The sequence below is a fragment of the Corvus cornix genome, chromosome 6 (assembly GCF_000738735.6).
Source record: "Corvus cornix cornix isolate S_Up_H32 chromosome 6, ASM73873v5, whole genome shotgun sequence".
In the NCBI taxonomy this organism is placed as follows: domain Eukaryota; kingdom Metazoa; phylum Chordata; class Aves; order Passeriformes; family Corvidae; genus Corvus; species Corvus cornix.
The window spans coordinates 7,856,076-7,877,883 of record NC_046336.1 but is presented as its reverse complement, the minus strand read 5'-3'; the positions used below and the strand labels follow the sequence as shown (position 1 = coordinate 7,877,883).

Genomic DNA, 21,808 nt, shown 5'->3' with positions numbered 1-21,808 from the left:
GAGGTTAGACTTGCCTTGTATTTTCATTTTAAAAAGATTATCAAACATATCTAAATAGTAGAGACAGTGAAATCTGCTAAGACACAACAGCTACATTTATGATGGTCTCAGCGTGATGTTGTGGACAGCACAGGATACAGAAGAGAACTCAAAGAATCAGAACTGTTCTTGAGGCTGGTGAAGGAATGTGGAGCTAGTCACTCATAAATGTTAAGAATGTGTGTTAGGCAGAAGTTGACATTGCTGTTAACTCTTATTTGGTGCTTGAACCAGAGGATAAGCAACATTTTGTAACTCCAAATCTTTAATAAGGAGTGTTAGCTGCTGCGTGCAGACCCCTGCCACACCCCACATCACTCCAAAACTGCTTAGCAAATGAACAACTGCTGATTTCAACAAAACAAAATGTTTCAGGCATTGTTTCCTTTCCACTGCCATCTCTAAGTGGGCCAAAAATAAATCAGCAGCAATACTGAATTTCATTAACCTATTCCAATGACTCATCTTTTGTTCATTCAACATAAAAAAATTGATGCAAGTCAATGTACAGAAAATTGATATCATGTTTCACACTGTCCCTGGGAAATAAAACTACAACATACACATTATATGATTACCAACATGCAGTAAATTCACACACTATTTAAAAACAGAAAACAATCAAAATTCTTTCAATAGAAAAGGGCTTGAAAAATGTACCAGGCTAAAGGACAAAGTACCTCAACTACTCATCAGAGATAGGAGTTTAAAATGCTACCTTTCTCCTATCCACAGAGCCTTAGGCAACTTCTTTTTACTTGCTGTAGAACTGAAGACTAGTTCTCTTACTGAGGGCAAGAAAGAGTATTTGGGAAGAGGGGTAGTCCCAGTAGTCCCAAAGTTACATGCTCTTACATGATTGTTTGACTGTCCTCAGAACCCAAATGTAGCATCCAGAATTTTGCTTTACTTCATTTCTCCCACCAAGGTGGGCTGATCACCTGAACTCAACTCATGTCCATTATCTCAACGTGTAAGCCTCACACTCAATTCTTTCAGATATGAAAGTTACTTTCTGAGAACAGGGAACTACATGTGGTACAAAAGCTGTGTCCCTCAAATAAATGAGTGGCATTTTCAAGACTCTTCAAGGCAGACCTGCAGCAGATCTTTTATGACCAAATAAATGCATCCTCAAGAGAAATACATCTTGAGACTTGCATCTCATGGTGATACCTTTCTTCATGTTTGCCTTGAATTGGGTTCCCACCATGTTATCTAAAGGGTTGACTTACTTGCAAACAGTACAGGCAAAGCAGCTTGGATGGTAAGTTTTCCCCAGGGCTGTCACTACTTCGCCTTCCACGAACTCCCCACAGCCATTGCAGCGGGTGCCATACATGCGCTGGTAGTCCAAGGTGCAGAGATACTCGCCATTCTTAATGAAAAAACCTCCTTGTGCCAGGTCACAGCCACACACTGGCAGAAAAAAACAAACCACACAGATTAGAAAAATATCACTACTAAGGATGTTAGCTGATCAATTGTATCAGTAAAAGGGGGAAGAGCCAGCCAAAGATTTCTGTGACTTGGCAGTTTTCCACTGTAAAATGCCTATTCACCCAAACCAGAACACATCACAACCAGGTGCCTTTTTTGCTTTGAGGAAATATTCAGAGTCCTGCATTGGCATTTCTGGTCAACACAGAGACAGAAAGCAATTCTACCTCTAACAGCCAAACTCCATGAAGAGAAAGTGCCAGGGGAGATGGGAGATTGAATTTCACACTGTGCCTTTAGCTTGGATTGAACAAAGAACTTGAAACTACCTATTTAGTGTTCCCCCATATCACCAAAAATTTATACCCAGCTGCTCCCAGGCACTTTGGTTTCAGCCACTCCTCCTGCTCCTCTGTATATTGCTGTATGTGTGTAATTCAGTAAGAGAAACCACTCATCACAGCAGTCTAGCACATTAACCTAACTCTGCAAGCAATTCCATCTCATCCCCCTTCATAAGATTCAAGTATGTTCAGATCAAATATCAGAAATATTGAATATCAGAAATTCTGATTATTAAGGAAAAATAAATAAGCAGCAAACTAGGTCCCTGCAGTTACACAGTCCTTGAAAAATTAAAATATGAAATACAGCAAGATTGTCAGGGGAACTGGGTTCAATTCATCTTTCTGCCATGAGACCCAAGCACAGTACTCTGCTCAACATTCATTCTTGCCCCTGTTAAAATGGGCTAATATCATTTTAGTTACCTGCCTTAAAAATTAAAATTGCAAGGCATTTGGGGCAGGGATTGCAATTTTTCTTTGTCTCTTGCCCAGTCCTGGAGGTCTAATGATGGCTGCTGTAACAATAATTAATAGAACAATAATAAACAGTACTACAATGCAGCTTAGAAGGAAAGCAGTATCAGTACCAGCATTTTTCCGGTTTCACATTTCTGCATAGAACAGTGATAATATTCCATGTGCAAACAAATTAAATTTCATGGTGGCATTAAATCCACAAGCAGCCAAAACTCAATTATCAGTGACTGAGGAGAATTACAAAGAACTACTGTTAAGGCTCTGTTATAGTGCTGCAAAATGTTCCAGGCTGGCTTTTAGGTACACCTCCAGAAAAAAACGAACTCTTTCATTCCTTCTTTTTATTCTATTGATCTCCATTTTGTTTAAAATATTTTTTTTCAAACTAATAGTACAATATCCTGTTAGGCAGAAAATACAGGTGACCTCTACACCACAGCCCCTTAGACCCTTCCTGGGTTGGGGACCACGGAGTAATTTTCCACTGAAGGTCCAGAGGCAAAACCTCAGCCTACTTACAATAAGTTTGCTTCTCTAAGTACTTCGGGCAGATCCTTACAATTAAATCATGTAGAAATTGAGAATTCTGCTTTAATGTCTTAAGAGATGCTTTAGAAGATGCTAATTTCCTAAAGAGCCATGGACTACTCATGTGTCTGTTGGATTATTTAAATTATAGTCTGTAATTTACCTTGTAGCTCAAACATCCCAGTACATATATTTTTCAGTCTCAAACTGAAGGTGCTCAGTGCGCTGCTGGGTCTGCCTCAGAAGCTGCATATATGAACTCTCTGGCTCTTTACTATGATCCCCAGTTCTACCAAAGAGTCACTTTTTGAAGAACTCATTTGGTCATTGCAGCCCCCTTTACCTGCCTAGGCAAGGATCTAATAAGCTGGGATGATCAAAACTCACTTTCAATACCACCTCTATTCTATCTTACTCTGAAAATCCAACTTCAACATATCATAAAGAGGTGGCAGATCATCGTTTGCAAAAACTACTACAGACTTTGAAGGAAAGGGTTCATGCACTCACAGCTGACAAGGGTCTACCCCCTTTGCATGCATGGCCACAGGGATTCAAGCCTATCAACAAAAATGGGGGCTAAAAATATTTGGCAAGTCTCTTAGAGACAGTAATTGCTATTGTTGAAAAGAAACTCCCTCTACTGCCCTTTTCCTTATGAAGTCTTCTTTCTCTCCAATCTCTAATTCATTTTGCAAATAACCCAGAATGTCTGAGTTAAATTCTCTCACACTGGCAAGCCATGAATTCAGGCCCAAGCAGAACTGCTCATGATGTGAGCCCCCAGCAGATTCATCATCTTTGGCGTACGCACAGCGGGAAGCACACACCAATCTGCAAGAATTAGAAACAAGCCCTGGCAACCCCACATTACAAGGGATTTTTGCAGTCATTTAGCACATGTGTTCCTATCACTAATCACAGCTTTAAGCTACATGGGAAAAACAAGGGTCACCCAGACTGTTAACATCCATGGTTGGAAAATGCTATTCCAGCCGGCTGCTTTCACTTTGAGTCAGAGATCAAATCAGAAAGGATGAACATGACTGTACCCACACTTGGTGTACAACGTGGTGTGTAACAGGGCAGGGATTTGAACAGCTCTTTTTTCTTCTCTTTTCTGCTTTTTGCAACTGTGCAGAAGTTATGGCTCTGACAAGATATCCCCTCAAGCTGACACATATTGCCTTAGCACACTTATTTATGACCACTGTAGAAAAAACACAAAAAAGATGGGACAAACTGTGATTGTCTTTTATTAAAAAGAAACACCATATGCCCACCACTGTTCCTGCCACAAGCAGCAGAGGCAATGAAGAGAAATCAGCTGTGACCTCTACATATGTACAATACATTCTAATGGTGTCATCTAAGCAACTGCTGTGGTGCACATACCATGTCATCAAAGAAAAATTTATACCTAAATGATGGCAGTTAACTGTAAACATGAAACTATTGGTTCTTTCCTATACTGGTCGGAAAAATGACTTTGAAAGAATTACTTTGTGGTAATAGTGATGCACAAATCGTGTTTCAGAGGGAAAAAAGCAAGAGGTCTGTAAACATCCATCACACAGAAATAATTCTACAGAAGAATAACATTTCCCCAAGATCCTTCCTGCTCAATATGATGGAAGAAATTCTGTTTTACATGACCAAAACCCTGCACCAGGAGACACTGGGGAGCATTTCTGTTCCCTCAGGTACCACAAGCATAGAGACAAAAAAAGTCACTATTTTTCTTTAAATGATAAAAGAAAACCTTTATCTTCAAAAGCTCCTGGAGGAACTCAGCCTTTCTCTCAGAGTCTGTATATCAAAGAATTTCATATTCCAAATAAACCATCCTGCCTCTCTTGTGAATAGAATAAGCTGGAATACAGTTCTACCTCCCACTGTATTGAAAACACCCACCTGCTAGCTTTTTCTGTCTTCAACTACTCTCTGGACCTTCTATTTTGCATCCTTGGAGCACAAAAAGATTGGAGATACTGTCAGGGCTGCTGTCAGCCCCCAAAGCTACAGGGTCTGTTTATGGAAACCTGGGCTGTCCAAGAGCAAGACAGCTCCCAATGCATCCAAGGGACCAGGACCATTCTTAAGCTGAGTCACTTCCAAGCTTTTAATGGTGATCATAAAAATGAAGAGATCAGAGTTTTTCAAAGAGAATGAAAGCAGGCTTTGATCCTACTGAGCATTGTTTAGGATTTCCATAGCTTTATTTTCAGGGAGAGTTGAACTCCATGTTGATGTTAAGTAAAAATTGTGTCAGCACTGAAGAAAAAACCACACAAGGAGAGTCTGTGAATGTGGGCTCTCAGTCTGCAGAAGTGAATGCTATTCATTAATAAAATGCTAATGATCTACCTTTTCACCGTGCATTAAATAAGGTGCAAATTCAATTTCCTGTTGGGGTTTTATTCCTTTCTTGTATTTCTCAGCTTCATAGAATAAAGGTGCTGTTTTCAAGCAGGGAAATAGTCATACAACAGTTATTCTTAGGACATAATGGATCTCTTGTTTGAAGGTAGAAAGGAATTTGGAAATGTTTCAGTTTATCACCTACATCCGAACAAATATACAGGGAAAATCAGTTTTTTTCTTTTCATATAAGAGTTCAACAAATCCCACATTGATGAAAGAAAGGTTCAAGCTCTTATTAGACTTTAAAGTTTCTGCATTTCAAATGAAGCAAGTCTCTCTCTGTCTTTTACTCCTCTTACCAACACTTTTCTTGATGACATAAGACATTTAAAGAAGGAATATACATCCAAGTATCATCAGAAGAGCACATAAGAACAGTAAATATCAGAAGCTGTGCTGCAGCACTGCCATGGCAGGGAGATTGCAAGGCACCAGTAAGAAATGCATACAGCAATTTGCAAAAGCTGTAACAGAGATCCTGATGGCCATTTGTCACACTCCTGTCACTGGAGATTTTTTTCTGTCATACACTGATGAGAGATGCATTTTGATTGAAGCTATTTGGAACCATATCCAGCATTCCCAGTGGTTCTGGAATCTCTTCTCATTTCAACAGATTGACATTAGAAACAATGCTGGGAAGTCAAACCACATAAATATGGAACAAATACTGGTGACCTTAAAATCTGCTTTGATATCTTGACATCAGGAAGAAGAAAAGTTTAGAAGCTAAAACACCTCCTCAGCAAAAGGCAAGATTGCATTTCTCCCCTCTTCTCCTGAACTGGTCTGAGATCCCTCTTGGGAAGTATCCCTAGCCTCCAGTCAGGCCTTTCTCCTCTTCCCATGAAAAAACCTGACTTCAGGTATCCTGCCTGCACCACTGCTGAGTGCTGCTGTCATTGTGACACAAGTAATTCTCAATGGGGCACTTGAGTGAAACCCCTGGGAATTTAATGCAAGCATTCACTCAACTGAAGCCAAAATTGAATTCTGAGTCTCAGATGAGCTCAGTTTTAACTTATCAACTTCCCAATCAATGCCATGACACTGCCTTCAGTCCTCCAACACTGGAGACACAAACAATGCTGCACAGGGAGCTGTTCCTGTCTGCACCTGACTTGCATGAATTTCTGTCTTTCTAGCAATCCAACAGCCGAGAGCTCATACCTGAGCTCAACAGCAAGCAAACAACAGCTGTATGTAGTGTAGCAATGTGACAGCTTCCCCACTTCCCCACTGAAATATCAGTGGTTTGTGCACCAGGATGGAAACAATGGCAGGAATCATTCAAGCATTTAAAACACCTTTCACATTAAACTAAGCACAAGGTGGAGATCAAAGTCATTTACAGGTCTGTGGGAAATGAACCTTGAAGAAAATGCAATCAGTGGAAAAATGTCAAAGTTTAGCCTCGGATGGCTTGAGTGTAACTATCTAGAGGAAAGATTTCTCTAAAAGGATTTTAAATAAACAAACCAGGAATTTAAGGATGGAACAAAACCAAACATCATCCAACTCAGGCAAATGAAGGATGCACTGACCACAAACCCAAGAAACCTTCTGTATTCTTGTAAGGATGCTCTGACCCACTCATCAGGCACCTGTTAAGCATCCTGCTGCTCCTCTACTTCCAAAGGGATCTGGTAGCTTTTTAAAATCTGGCATGGCATTTGTCAGCATTCATCAATATCAGCCAAGCAGTGCAATTAATTTCATTTCCTGTCAAATGTTTGGTCCCTGAAGAGACCTCAAGCCCAACTAAACTAAGATTGGTATCAATCACTTGTCATTAATAGTATTCTAACCCCAATAGAAAAGTAAGGATCCACTTCAGAACGGGAAGATACTGAAGTGAAATACCAGTAGGAATCACTGCAAGAAGGACAGTCTTAAAGACACAGCAGCTATGTCAATGCAGAAATGGCAATTAGTCTCACAGCTGCAACTGAGGTTTGATTTCACATCAAGCTACCTGAATGCATGAATTCACATCTGAATTCTATTCCTTATCGTGGGAGACATTTTAACCTCTGTTAGCTTCCCAGAAACAACAAACTCCAGTTTCTAGCTGAATCTTGGTTCAGTGATTCTGAGCTTCAAGTGACCTCATATAATTTCATGATGCTCAGGAAGGAGCACATTCTACCCACACATGTTATCACATCCACACATCACTTTCTGTTCCAGAAGAATTTGTGGAAATGCAGAGATATTTTGAAACAGTGCACTGGCTATCTACTACAAGAATGGCCTCATATTTAAACTTTCCATCCACTGACACTGAACTATTTATAGCACTACCCTGCAGCCTGTTTGCAGCCTCCTCCTGCTGCCACTGAAGGAATCTGATGACAGATCAAAGGTCAAAGAACTAATGATTTAAAACACATTCCAACCTGTTGATATAGTGTCTGCTTACATGACCCTGACTTCTTCCCAGTTCTTCAAGGGAGGAAGATCCAGTTCAAAGTCAAAGGATTACAGAGCATCCCAAAATCTAAACTTAGGAAGCCTCCCCCTTCCCTGTCAGGCTCATTAAACTACAGACGATGTAGCCTTGAAAAGTCATCACATAAAAAATGCAGACCTGTGCCTGGAACCCAAACGTACCCTAGAGGATTCTGCAAGTTAAGCTCGAGAGACATCCAACTGAAGGGAGAAAAATTGCCACATTTATTCCATAATTAAGAAACTGCTTTATGTTGATTTATAACAATATTTTAATGGAAGCTAAAAGTTTTTTTTCTGTGGAATACTCTAGGTTTGTGGAATGCTTCCTGGATGCCAAGACTTTGTTTTGCCTTATAATTAGAAAGACTATTAGCAGGTAATAGCCTTTTGATATTTGCTATCACTATAGCATGTGAAACATTGATGCACAGTGAAACATTTTCATCTGACCTTTATGCCACATAATTGTGGATACCCCACTCCTGGAAGTGTTCAAGGCCAGACTGGAGAGAGCTTTGAGAAACGTGGTCTAGTGATTCAGCAACCTGGCCCATGACAGAGGGGCTGGAACTGTATGATTTTAAGGTCTCTTCCACCCCAAACCATTCCATGATTCTGTCATAGTGAGGACTAAAAATCTTAAGGACAGCACCCATATTCTTATGGCAGGATTGCTGATTTATGAGATTAAATTTCTGTTTAGTCTACATTACCATAAAAAACCTAACTAAGTTTTCCAGTTCATGTTCGACATCATGAACAGGGACGCTCTCTACTATTTGAAACACTCCTACCACAAATACTGCACTATCTTGCTAAGATAATTCAACCAATCTCTACATGTACCAAAATCAAGCTATGTAAACTTTTACATTGTTACTATGAAAGCTTAAAGCTTTTTCTGTTAAGCAATAAGTGTCTTGAAACCAGCTTTTCCCTCTAACCCAAAAGATGAATCACAGGCTGAATAATAAAGCCTTATTATAGCAACTTTGCTGGCCTCAAAGTTTCCTCTACTAGTACATGCAATAGGGTAAAATGAACTGTAATCAACTGACAATGGTATAAAATTATCATTTGTATCAGATCACAATTTAAATTGAGATATTAAAATCTCTGCTCATGCACATTGTAATTTAGGGCCTGATCCCACACACATTTACATATGGAACAGCATTGCAGTGAGTAGTCTTAGTTTTCCCAGAAAAGCTATTCATGTATAAAGATGCTTACAGGAAAAACTTTTACTTCTTCATAAGCCATTAATTAATTCCTGTTAATGTTAATGTTTATTTGAGACAAACCCAGTGATGTCTCCAGCTCAACCTCCTCATCTAAGCTTCCCTCCTCTCAGCCTGCTGCTCCCATTGCCTGGTAAAGATTAACAATTTGCTATGCTAAGAGTAGTGTACTCCTGCTAAAACAGAACTTAAAGCTTATTTATTACACCTGGAGGTAATGCAGAATTCTGTTAGATTTGCATTTGTAACACAAACCAGTGTAAATGTCTAGCAAGGTAAGTGACTTTGTTATAAAAAAGCCAAAGACAACTGCTCTGAATGGTGTTCCTGGAGCTGCACCCCTAAATGTCTCTTATACCTCCCCTGTTCATCATTCCCCTGCTAACTCCAGCTCCGAGTCAGCTGCTGCCTGCCTGAAATTCTTTGCCTATCGGGAGGCCGGCAGAGCTCACCTTCCTGGGGGCAGCCACACCATTTTCAGCTTTTTGTTTTCCTATCAGCTCTTATCGGGAGCCACAAATAGAACCAGCCAGCCCTGTCAGGCAGATAGAACACACCAGCTGGAGACGTGTGGCTCTCCAAGGCAGAGTCCCAGCTAGCTGCATCTTATCATAGGGGCACGGGAACACGTCAGTCAGTGGAGGTTTTACTTGTCATCTTTGGCAGGAAGCAGTTCCTCTGTTTGTAGGAAGATTCCAGAGAGGGACAGAGCACCGAACTCCTGGGGAGGATGATTGTCTGATCACATTACATGACGCATGAGCGTGTCCTGAGCTGGCTGATGCACATAGGGACGTAAGTCACCATGTTCCTGCAGTGCCACAGCCACCACTGACACACATGCCAAGCAGTCATGGAGTGCCTAAGAGCCTCTGACACAACCTAGGGAAGCAGGACTACAAACATATCAAATACACTTAACAGTATAATGTAAACACAAATTTGAGAGTGTGGAGGGCAATAATAAAAAGGAATCTCATACAGAGCAAAGAACAGGATCACAGTGAAACTCTGACTATAGAACTCGTGTGACAGCCTTATGAGGAAATGGATTTTTTCCACATATTCTAAGTCTATGGGTAAAAGTTTAAACACTTCCAGCAGGTATGAAGAAAGACAAGTGTGAGCTTGTTCAAGTCTTTCACGCTGTAGATGTGAGTTGAAGTCTCAAGAGCAAAGTTTAGTACACAGAAAAAGAAAACAATAACCAAGCCATCTGTAGATGCAGCTGATACATCCTGGTTCCAGTATCTGTTGGTTTTGCTTCCTAACAACATACTTTATAAACTGAGGGGGATCTAACTCCACCTTCTGTAGAGTTGCAGTCATGTCAAATTAAAAACCCATCAGACTAAGAGGGAAAAAACCCACTTACTCTAACAGCTGTGTCCCACTTGTACAAACCATATGGTCAGACAACAGGCAATGTGAGTAAATACCTATATGGCTTAAACAAAAACTGCACTCACTTAAATAACAGATGCTAACAGCAAACAAGATCTGCAGCTCAGGTAAAAGATTCAAAACAGGACTTGGAGCAACCTCCCATACACACCCCTTTCTTCTCTCTCTGTGAAAGACAAATGAACTCTAAAAAGGTAACACTCACTTGCTGGCAAACCCAACTAATAAGGCACAGACTGAATGAACAGCATGAGAAAAGTCTCTAACATTCAGCTCTGGCCCTCTCAGTTCAAACTGGATTTACTTTCCTCAGTTTCCTTAACAAGCTAATGGCAATAATCATAGTTTCATTTCCCCCAGCAAGAGTTATTTCTACAGCTCTTCCTTTTCTGGTGATCTTCATGCAAGCACTCATAAGGTCAACAACATTATAGAATCTTTAACTGTCATCAGGTTGGAAATATTTCCATAAACAGAAGCCACAATAAGTTTAGACATTCCTCTAGGGAAGGAAAGAGCAAAAACCAAAAAAGTGTAATAGTAAATCCAGTCTTGCAACAGAATAGTCAAAGCACAAAAGCAGCTTATGAGTAAGTAACTAAAACACCAGTGAAAGAAGAAACTAGACCTCACCCCTCCTAAAAAAAGCAAGATTAATGTGGTGCATTCATCAGGACAACAATTCCAAACCCCTGCTCCATCTGCCACCTTCTTTATCAGGAGGTCCTGAGGACACTGTTTGCTGCCTGGTCTGAATTACCATTCTCCTTCGTGACTCAAAGAGTCCCAGGCAGCCTGATGCTGAAAATATCCTAATCCAGTATCTTCTGTAAATTGAGACCACTACTCACTATGGACAGGAACAAGAAAATAAATAAATAGTTGCTGGTTTTAAACTGCTCAGGGATTATATGGCATCAAGTGCTGCTTGAAATACAGCAACTGTAATAGAGAAAGAGATATGCCTTTCGCCAAGCATTCCAGAAACAGTGCAGATAGTGCTCCTTGCTGCCCTCTAGGATGGGCTGATGCCACTCCGGGTTTGGCACAGACAAAAAATGTTAACATCTAGGAGAAAAGTAAGCATTTTTTTGAGTTATCTAGCTGTATTTAACCAAAAACCACAGGTAACAAACAGAATTTATTAGATTCTAGACATTGATTTTTCAGCATACAAATAAGTGACCTTTTAAAGAAAACCTTTAGTAACATAGGAAAACAACTCTTTCTATTTTCCGCTATATTTCATATATTCAGGAAGCGGAAGAACAGAGCAACCACACAACTATTCCACCCACATTTGGAACATGAAAAATATAACTGAAACTCAGGAACTGGGCTGGAAGCACTTTTCAAAGTCTGAATCTGCAGTATACATGCTAGATATGGGCTTTCAGAAGAGAGAACTTAGGTTCAATAGAAATGAAAAACTGATCAGTGGTACTGATTCTGCTGCTGTGTTTTAGTTGCCCAGTTACTCTGATTTATTCCAGCACCTTTCTCCGTGTTTGCCACCAGCTTTGCCACATTCACCTGGAGCCTGAATCCCTTTCTGTGCTGTATCTACCCCGTGCTAAGCTGGGACTGACTCTGGCAGACAGTTGTTTGCACATGGGCTTATGTATTTCTACTTACTCTCAGCTTTCATCCTACGTTCTGTGGTTACTCAATTCAGCCAACTCTGCATTGTTGTTCATTAAACAGAAACTCTATGAAGGAGCCACAGTTGCCTCCTGCTCCACAACACCCATCTTCAAAGGCAATGAATTCACAAAGCATAGTTTTACAATTATTTAACGCTTCATGAAACCTCTGTTTTGTAAAAAAACCACAGTGAGTTCTTTGTTGTGGTCACAGAGGGTTCAGTGGCATGAGCTGGAGTTGCCGAGAGCCCCTCAGATCCTCTCTCTGTGGAATGGGCAGCACTATCCCCATTCCCAAGGCAGCTCCATGGCATAAAGCCTTAGAACACCTTTGCAGAACCTTTTTGGTGGGTTTTTTGAAAGCAGGTACTTTCAGCAGTCAATTGAGAACAAACGACCTTAATTTTCATAACTATCCCTAATGAAAGGCAGTCTTGCTATGAAGAGTTTTTAAAAAAATTTCCAGATCCTTGAAAAAGCACTTAGAACAAAAACTACAAAAAGACAGAATTTTCCTAAGTATCAGCACCTTTCTTTACCCTTCCCATCTTCAAAACCTTCAGATACTGAGCAAAGAGAGTATTAGTAATCAGTTGATGGCAGGAAGCACAACCTCCCGTCAGTGGTTCAAGGCACATTTGCACAAATGGACTAATTTCTAACAGATAATTATGAAGGTTTTACCTTTGCAGGTGAAGCATTTGATGTGGAAGTGTCTGGCTTGAACACGGAGCACTTCACCTTTACAAGGCTCCCCACACTTGTGGCAGTGGATGACCGGCTTTTCAGAGGGGTGGTGGGGCTCCTGAGGATGGGCCACTGTAAAGCAAACAAACAAAAAATATTTCAAGCCAAACAAAAAGAATATTTTCTCCTATACAAAACTCTGTGTTCTGAGACACTTTTCATCACAATACTAATTATTATCACCATTTTATTTAAATAGTCTTTTCATAAACCAATAGTTTAAGACATTCACATCAACTACTATGTCTTTCCACTGAGGCTGCTACAGAAAGAGGAGGAAAAACTCCCTCCACAGTGTCCATCCCACAAAGTGTTTCAGAGTGCCTGCCATTTTCTTTCTAAGTACATGAGTGTGTGCAAATCACTGGATGAGCACACAAGGAAACAAAAACTGAGCTGATTTAATCCAAGAAAGAATATAATCCAAGCAAAAAGGATTGAAGGAAAGCAATTCTGAATCAAGTTCTGGGAAACCAGATGAACAAGATAGTCTGTATGCAAATGACTACACTAAAAATAAACTACAAACATCTCCTTTTTGCTACAGCAGATACCTAATGCAGAGAAAGAACTCCTGAAGAGAAAAGACACTAATATTATTTGTCTCTACTCCCATCAATTCTAGCAGAAATTACTCTCTGCATGCAAATTAGAGATACTATGTGTAGGCAGAAACTACCCATGTATTTGCAATATTGTCAGGGAGACACAATTCCAGGTAGAGTTAATCAGCTATCCAACCACCCTTAGCAGAGCTTGGATAGGAACAGGAAAAGTTTGTGGATTTCACTGTCGTAATAAAAGTTTAATTGCTCCACATTTGGCTTCTGTAAAACATGTTTAGCTTTCTCTTCAGATGTGGCAGCTTGGGGCCCTAATAGAAGTGCACAGGTATAAGCTGGAGCAAGATTTAATCTCAACTGTACTGTTTGAAGTGGAAAGTATTACCCAGAATGTTCCCAAACAAACCTATGTTCCTTCAATTCTCCCTCCCACATCCCATTCTAGCAGTAGAAAGCTTTCCTCCTTGTAATACTGTTCTCAAACTAGTGGTGCTCATCAGAACATTTCAGAGAAAACATACCTCTACCCACGCCTCTGTCTTTACATTACCTACCATTCCTGTCCTACTTTTCCTGGCCTGCAAAGGACTGAGTGCTGATACATCACTCTCGCTGTCACTGGGAAACATCTTCATTATTTTATCTCAGAGTTTTCTCGAGATCTTTTCCTTTTCTGATCAGTTCCGGGCATCACTCCAGCCAGGACTACGCTGTTTTCCAGATTACTGCTTATGCAGCAGTGTAACAGATACCTTGCTCATATTCACTGCACCAGATTCCTCCCCTTCTTCAATGGATTTCTAAGGAAAAAGCCTCAACTCTCCATGAAGTCCTTTTACATTACTCTCCTTTATAAATGCCTTACTGAAGAAATGCTGCTATCATTTTGCATTACATAAATACAAGATTAATAATTAAAAAGCCAAATATGTGTTTAGGGGAGAAACAGCATCAGAACAGAGAATAGCAAATATTCTAAACAATTTCTCTTATGCATCCAGCCAAACTAATATGGTAACTGTTATTTAGTTCCTGCTGTCACCACTCACATCTCCCACCCCAAACTTCAAAGAAAATGGCTGAATTCTTCTCTACTCAAGCTCAAAGTTCTTAATATCTCCTTCTCTGGTAGCCTCACTTAAACTATTTCCCCAGAGCAGTTATTCAGCCCATCCTGGTGAACAGAATTCAGCCGGTAATGCCAACCAGTATTTCAATTAGCAGCTCCAGTGAAGTAAAAGCTCACTGAATGCCTTACCTTGGGTGAACCTCATCTAATAGTCTGCAATGCAATACTACTTCTGGAGTGGCAGTTATTATTCTTACAAACAAAACTATTAACTGGCAGCCAACGACACACATAGGAAAGAAGGAAAGAAAGAAGGAAAGGAAGAAAGAATGAGAGACAAACATAGAGATAAGTGCAAACAAATTAAATTATTATGAGCAAAATTCCCTCTCAGATCCAGACACCCTGAAATGGGCCTGGTGTCAGCTGAAGAAAAGTTCACAGTATGGACTTTTAAAGTTGCTCACAAGAGGAACTGGATCAAGGATTTGGGAAAACGTTGCCTAGGATTTATACGGTGCAATGTGAAATCTGTACCTGCAACATTCTGCTTTTTCCACCTCACTTGTGTAGGACACCCTGACATTTTGCATACCAAGTTCCAGATCTTCTGGTATTGATCTGTAACAAAAGCCTTTGCTCTTTACAAGACAGTCAATAACTGTTTTCAACACTGGTCCAATGATGCACCTTCTTTCCAGTTCTGCCTTTTAAGCCATTTAAATTAATACAAATACTGTTAGTTGCTGTTTCCAGGCTGATCTCTTAAGTGAAGCTAATTATGGGCCTTGTCTTACTGGCCTCCATTTGGCATTGTAGGTCAAAACTGAGTAATTGACTTTGGCCCTCCTGTAAGGAATTGCTTGTAAGCTTTTTCCTTTGGATATATGCAATACACACAAGGCTTTTCAGTGGCAGAGGTGACCTTTTATAGTTACCAGTGAGGACAGAACAGGGAATTAAAGAAAAAGAAAGAGAAATACCTTTACAAGCAGCTTATTGAAATGTTTCTGACTGAAGTCCAGCCAGCTCACTGGACATGTCAACTGTAAGCTGCTCTGGGTCTGAAAAGGTGAGTCAGGAGCTGGGTTCAGGGATTTCACACCTTGAGAGAGTCCGTATTTCAGGCTCTGCCTGCACCAACCCTCCCCACATCAACTACAGGATATCTTCTCAGGCATCATGGACTGCATATGATGCAATAAGGCAACTCTAGATCATGTCTAAGACAATTACAACAAACTCCAGACAGTATAATCAGTGATAGGACATTAATTAAGAATCCAGATAACCCAGAGTCCAACGACTGCTCCACGACAGGTATCTGGGCTCTTTGGATGACATCCCCTAACCCGAAAGGAATGAAGCCATACAGTTGAGTTCAGCTAAGTCACTGAGCCTGGGACTTAGCAGCTTAAAATTAAGTTATCTGAATGTTTTAGTTTCTCTCTGTCTTCAGTGTCTGTGACTGTAAACTGGGTGCAACAGCAATGTTAACCTCAGCCTACTGTGAGAATAAATACCGTGACAAGGTTCCCAGGTACTGGGATGGAAAGAGTCACAGAAGCACCGAAGAGAGTCACTCATGCTCTTGGTTCAGTACCAGGGCTCAGAATTGTCTTCACACCACAAAGTGCATGCTCACAGCATGGGTGTGGAACATAAACACAGGTTAAGTGTTTGCCAGTTCCAATGCATGGATGTGAACTGACACCTGTCTCCACACGAAGCCTGTCAGATCCCAGTTTAGCCCAACCAGTAGGACAAGGTGCATGGGTGCTTTTGTGTAAGACTGCTGGGAACTGCCTGAAGACTTTTTTTAAAATTAATGAACAAAATCTCTGGTCAGAGATACACAAAGAAGAACTTTTCAAGACAAGGTAGGCTGACTTCCACTCCTGCTTTCAAGACTAGCTAAAATGAATAATCAATGAATAATTAATGTTTTCTTAAACTCATTTAGGTTTCAAATAAGACAAATCGATGTCCCATTAAATATCCCATTTACCCAGAGTAACACATACACTGACTGGGACAACTGGGAAGTCTGGATTACATAATTTAAGTCAGGGAGAAATAAAAAGAATAGAAAAAAAAAATCAATAGCACCTTCATCTGTGAGGAAAACAGTCTTTGTCACTGGAGTGTTGCTTTGCGCTCACATCGCTCTGCAGACATATCAACATTATTTTTGTCATTCCTTATGTTTCCTTGTGAATCATGCAATGTCGATTTCATTACGTTTTGCAACTGCACTGTATTGATGTAAATTCAAAGCAACTCTTAACAGCTTGAGAGTACTTGTTACTGCATTTTATCTAAACATCTCAAAATAATCCCAGACCTGCAAAGAAATAATTGGAAAGGAGATATAAAAATACCACAACCCAATATTCAAATGAGAAACCAAAGGCATTTTCTGAGCAAAACTAAAGACTTAGTTCGCTGTGCAAAGTTGAAAACTGTTCTGTCACGGTGTTTTCTTAGAGCAGATCATTGTATGAGGGTTTAAAAACAATTATGTTTTGTTGCATCAGCTAGAAATTAGACCTCAACAAACCTTTCTGAAATGGAAATTACAGCAACTACCTGAAGAGTATGTAGTTGAATAATGAAATAAAGAAAACAATGAAAATAAATACTGCAGCCTTTATTGATGATTCTCTCCCTGAACACAGAACTGTTAGGAAATCAAAGACTCAGGCTAAGGGATTCTTAGCTGCAGATTCTTGCTGGCAAGACTCCATGTATCTGCTGCAAGCCAGGAAGTACCTTGGCTTTTTACTGGAAGTCAGAAAAGCTTCTGGGAAACACCTTGCTATGGGAATGCTGCAAGGTGGAGTCACAAAAATTATTTTTAGTTCAGTTCTACTTTAAACTGCAATAAAAAAAGAGCTTCCTCTATTTAAATAAGAGGATATGGGCTACTGCTTTTTTAAAAGGGAATTTTTATCATTTTTCCATTTGCACAGATACCTCCACAAATAAACCTGAAGCAATGCTCAGTCAACACTACCCATGCTGTAGAATGTGTAACTTCAAGCTTTGTGCCAGGATACAGAATCTCTATGACTTGTAGCTCCACAGCCTCTGGGCTCTGTTGCAGAGCACTGAGAACAGTCTGTGCCCATTGCAGCCTGGGCAGGGGGATTCTCAGAATGTCACAGCTTTGTCCCTTACATCTTTAAGAGTGGCCTGACACAGACAGCATGCTCTGAAATGCTTATTTTCAACTGGCTGCTGTGTTTTCTTGGCTGAAGACCGAACTATTAAGGAGGAAAAATAAAGCACAGATGTAATGGTGTGAAACAGTTTTTTGCTAGCCTAGTTTTAAAATTTCCTCACTGCTTTCTGCTTTCAGGAATAAAAGTAAGATGACTGTGCTAGAGATTGCCAAGGCAGTAAATGCAACCAAAGCTTTCTACAAGACAACTCTCTCTCTGCCCTCCTCTGTATTACCTGATATGGCCTTGGAGGCTACTATTTCTTAAACTAATTTACAGGATTTGCAGTTCAAAACTTGAAAGTTTAAAAATAAAATTTCCTCATTGTCTGATGCTGCCAAGCAGCTCCACTGTTAATCCAACTGTGAAGCCCCTTGCTTGGGACAGGATAGAGGCAGGCAGGTGGGCACTGTGCACAGGATGACAAGCTGGGAAAAAGTGTGTTCTGGGCTGAGAGATGCTGGAGGGACACCAAAGAATCAAGTTCAAGAATGGAATCTGCCTTATCACTTCTTCTCCATGCTCTGTTGTAAAGAGAGGAGAAGTAATTTTCTCCCATCCTTTGTGTTTCTCTCTGAGATAACTGTCTGTAACCCCTGGTTTGTAAAGCCTGTCTGTCTATAGCCCATACAGTCTCCAAGGAATTCCTCTTTTGTAAAACCCCAGCACAGTGGAGACTCAAGGAGTTGCTGAAATACCTATTTAAAAGAAGGGGTGAAAAATGCAGTGTGATTTTGCTTATCTGCAGACTCAGTTCTTGAATCTCAAATCTATAAGAATCCTATCAGGTAAGGTGACCAAGCAGTGACTGAGACGAAAATCAAACCTCCCAGCTGCCAGGGACTGATAAAGATATTACTGCACCCATTAGCCACAGGTATCTGACAGGGATCTTCAGGAATTCCAGGAAATCCTGGAAGGAGGCACTCCCATAAAGAGATACTAGTGAGCTGCTTGCCTACACATGTATGAGAAAGCCTAAGGGAAAATCCTAGGCTGTAGATAGCTCATACTACTGCTATTCAAATCAGATCTGAAGAATCATTATAAAGCTTTTCTTCCTGCAAATTTATCTGTATCACTCCTACAGTGTGCCAGTTTGTCTTAAAACCATTTGTGCTGTCTATAGATATCCAGAATAGCTATTTTTAAAACAAGGCAGAAAAAAAAATCTTAAACTTGGTAGCTTTTTGCCATAATTTTTAAATGTTTTCTTACATTTTCCTAAAAAGTATTATCATTTTCCCCTTACAATTCATCTGCTTCTGCAAACAGCAGATGCAAATAGGACCATGGCAGCACAGCAGCTCTTTCTGTAGAAGTCAGTGCTCTGATCATGGTGATGTGTGGCACTCACACCCACGTGAGAGCACGCTGGGCTGCCCAGTGTGCCCAGTGACAGCACAAGGCTCCAGACACTCTCCCCCATTTTACCTCACACTCCTTCTTCGGGGGTGTTGGCAGGATAGAATTAAGAGCTCAGAAAAGGGGAAGCACAGGGAAGAAGGATTACGAGAGAGAGTCATGTAAAGAGGGATAGCGCAGCCCAAGTCTGCTCTGGTTTAGATCCAGAAAGAATTATTGCCAATCCCCCAGTCCTCTGTCTCTGGTCTGACTCTCTACTTCTTCTATAAAGAGAAGACCTAAGAAAAACTGACACTTTTCTTATGTGTCCAATTCAATTCTCATCACAACCAATGCTTCTCAGCCTCAATTCTTCAGCTACAATAAACAAAGTACACCAGAGCTATCGATCTTCAAAATAGCATCTCATGGCCAGATGTGGGGCTGACTACAAGACAGTAATGAACAGACTGGTATCCATTCCCTCCACCCCATCCTCCACATCTCTTGGCAGGTTCTGCAGCAACTAAAAGATTTTCACAAAATGCTAAGCAGAAGATGTGGCACCATGTCCAGCCTAGAAAACAGGTGTGTTGCTTCCTTGAAAAATAGATTTTTCAAAGGAAAAATAACCTATAAAGACATTTACAAGTTTAACTAGTAAATTAGAATAGTAACCTAGGGTAGTTCCTAAAAAAAAATTGAGAAAATGTTTTAAGCAAAGATATCAAACTTATTGCATGAAAATAGGATGTAAAGGCTTCAACACCAGAAAGCAAATTTTAAAAATAAAAGATGAAGCATACATTATTTTTGAGTAAGAAAACCAGTATTTAAATACCTTCCTATTTTTAGGTAACATAACCCATGGATAAAGCTAATGCAGCTAACTGGATGAAATATAAAAATTTAGAGATATGAGTGCTAGGTAGAAACTCAAAATATTAGTAACTGTAATTTGAAATCAATGTGAGACAACTCCTACGTTATTTACAAAAAAAAATAAAAAGCTTTATGCCACACACACAAATGTGTAAAAAGGTGAGGAAATAATGAGCTTTAAAATACAGCATGAAAAAAATCACATTTGTTTCATTGTTTCAGAACACAAGTGCAAACATGCTCATTTTCTCTGTATTTTCTCTGCTGTTTCCTATCCTACTCCCATCCCTCTTCTGCTGTCTAGAGCTTTGATACTGCAATTAATTCCCCACAGAACAGCATGCAAGATTAGGCCCTAAGGCCTCAGCCCCATAAAGATTTATGCATATGAATGGTTCAGTATTAAGTGAAATATTTAACACCAGCACCTGCTTGATCCTATCTGAAAAGGGATCACCTTCTACCACATACACAAAATAAAACAGTGTAACTGTGATGGTTCTGCAATTAAAAGAAATGTGTTTGGTGGATCCAGTTTTCCAAGCCTTTGATAGTGGTTGAGAGATGAAGAAAATTTGCTCATGTTTATTTAGGGATTACATCCTTACCTGGACACACTGAGGATTTCACCACAGATTCTGACAGTCTATAGCCTTAGTGTAAAATTTTCACAGTTTCTTGATGACAATGCATGAATCTGACTGGGTAGGCCCTTATGGCTGAATAGGAACCTTGGGATATCCTACTCTTGCTTTGGACCCACCAGGAGCCTGAGCACTTTCTCAGCTTGTCAGGTGGAAACACACCTTAGTGCTAACTCAGCTCTGCAATCCAGTGAAACTGCAGCAGCTTTATTGACGCTCTTCTCAACACAAAAGCACCAGAGCCTATTTAGAAGAGTTTGTCATTCTCTAAAATAGCAGCAAGGAGGAACTTCTGCCATGTCTGTCCACATGTTTGCCTTTGATCACTTGGCAGGTGAACAAAAGCACATTCTAGAGCATCATCTATACTTAGCAGGAACAAAAGGACTTGACAAAATTATTACATTTATATTTGTTCAAGAAAAACTATAATCCTTTCAAAGAAGAGTCATTAAGAGCTTCTTAACTGAGCATGGTCAGGAGTTGTTTTAAGCTCAAACAGAAAAAGCAATAGGGAGTTTTAAAACTATTTTCAGTAAAGAAAAGGCACTAATCTTGCAATGAAGTATGCAGCAAACTAAGACACGCTGAGAAACAGATGATGATCAAACAAATGTTGACTAAGCCAAGCCAGCCTTTGAATCAAAACCTGCATTCCTGCATTACTCAACATGATTGTTAACAGATGGATTGCTGATTAGCGGTTAGCAAGCCAAAGGGAAGAAGCACAAAGTGAATTTAGTCTGCCATATTTCTACATTAGTACAGAGTAATTTTTCACATGACAGATCACCATAAAAATTGGGTGATAAAGAGGGAGTGAGCTCAGACTCTCTTATCTGATGTTCTGAGAATGCTTTTCTTGATCTTCATCACATCCACAAAGGTTCTCTGCACTTGGTTCCAGAACCAACTTACTGAGGGACAGTATTTCAAGATAACCAACTGACCCTTCGAAACTCCTTTCTGAAGGGCTGGAAGATCATGCTAAACATCTGCTTCTCACACCCAACATCTGCAAGTCTCTAACATGTAGTAACTGTTTGTAAGCCTTGTAAATGGCAGAAAATTCTGAGTTATGCCTTCAACACATCTGACAGACACAAGAGGATCATCCACTATTTCAAAAGAGTGATTTTTTTTCAAACATAGGATAGAGGTAATTAGAAATTCAAGAGCTCCTCAGCATACTCTGAGCAACCATCTCATACCCATCACTTGATGTCTCTATCTTAAAAAAAATATCACAGAATAGTCTGAGGTGGAAAGCAACCACAAAGATCATCAAGTCCAATATCAAAACCTTACTCACAACAATGAATAAAACAGAAGTGTCAA

General features: G+C 40.1%; 1 protein-coding gene across 18 annotated transcripts in view; it reads right to left on the bottom strand.

Moving 5' to 3' along the window:
• The window catches only part of ABLIM1 (actin binding LIM protein 1), a 193,540-nt gene that overhangs the window by 88,001 nt on the left and 83,731 nt on the right, over positions 1 to 21,808 (bottom strand). For all 18 annotated transcript variants that reach the window (XM_039553585.1, XM_019292463.3, XM_019292443.3 and 15 more), the window contains exons 2-3: positions 12,682 to 12,816; positions 1,275 to 1,458 (exon numbers count right to left, since the gene is read on the bottom strand). In XM_039553585.1, the coding sequence (XP_039409519.1) occupies positions 1,275 to 1,458; positions 12,682 to 12,816 (319 nt within the window). The remainder of the gene's footprint in view (positions 1 to 1,274; positions 1,459 to 12,681; positions 12,817 to 21,808) is intronic.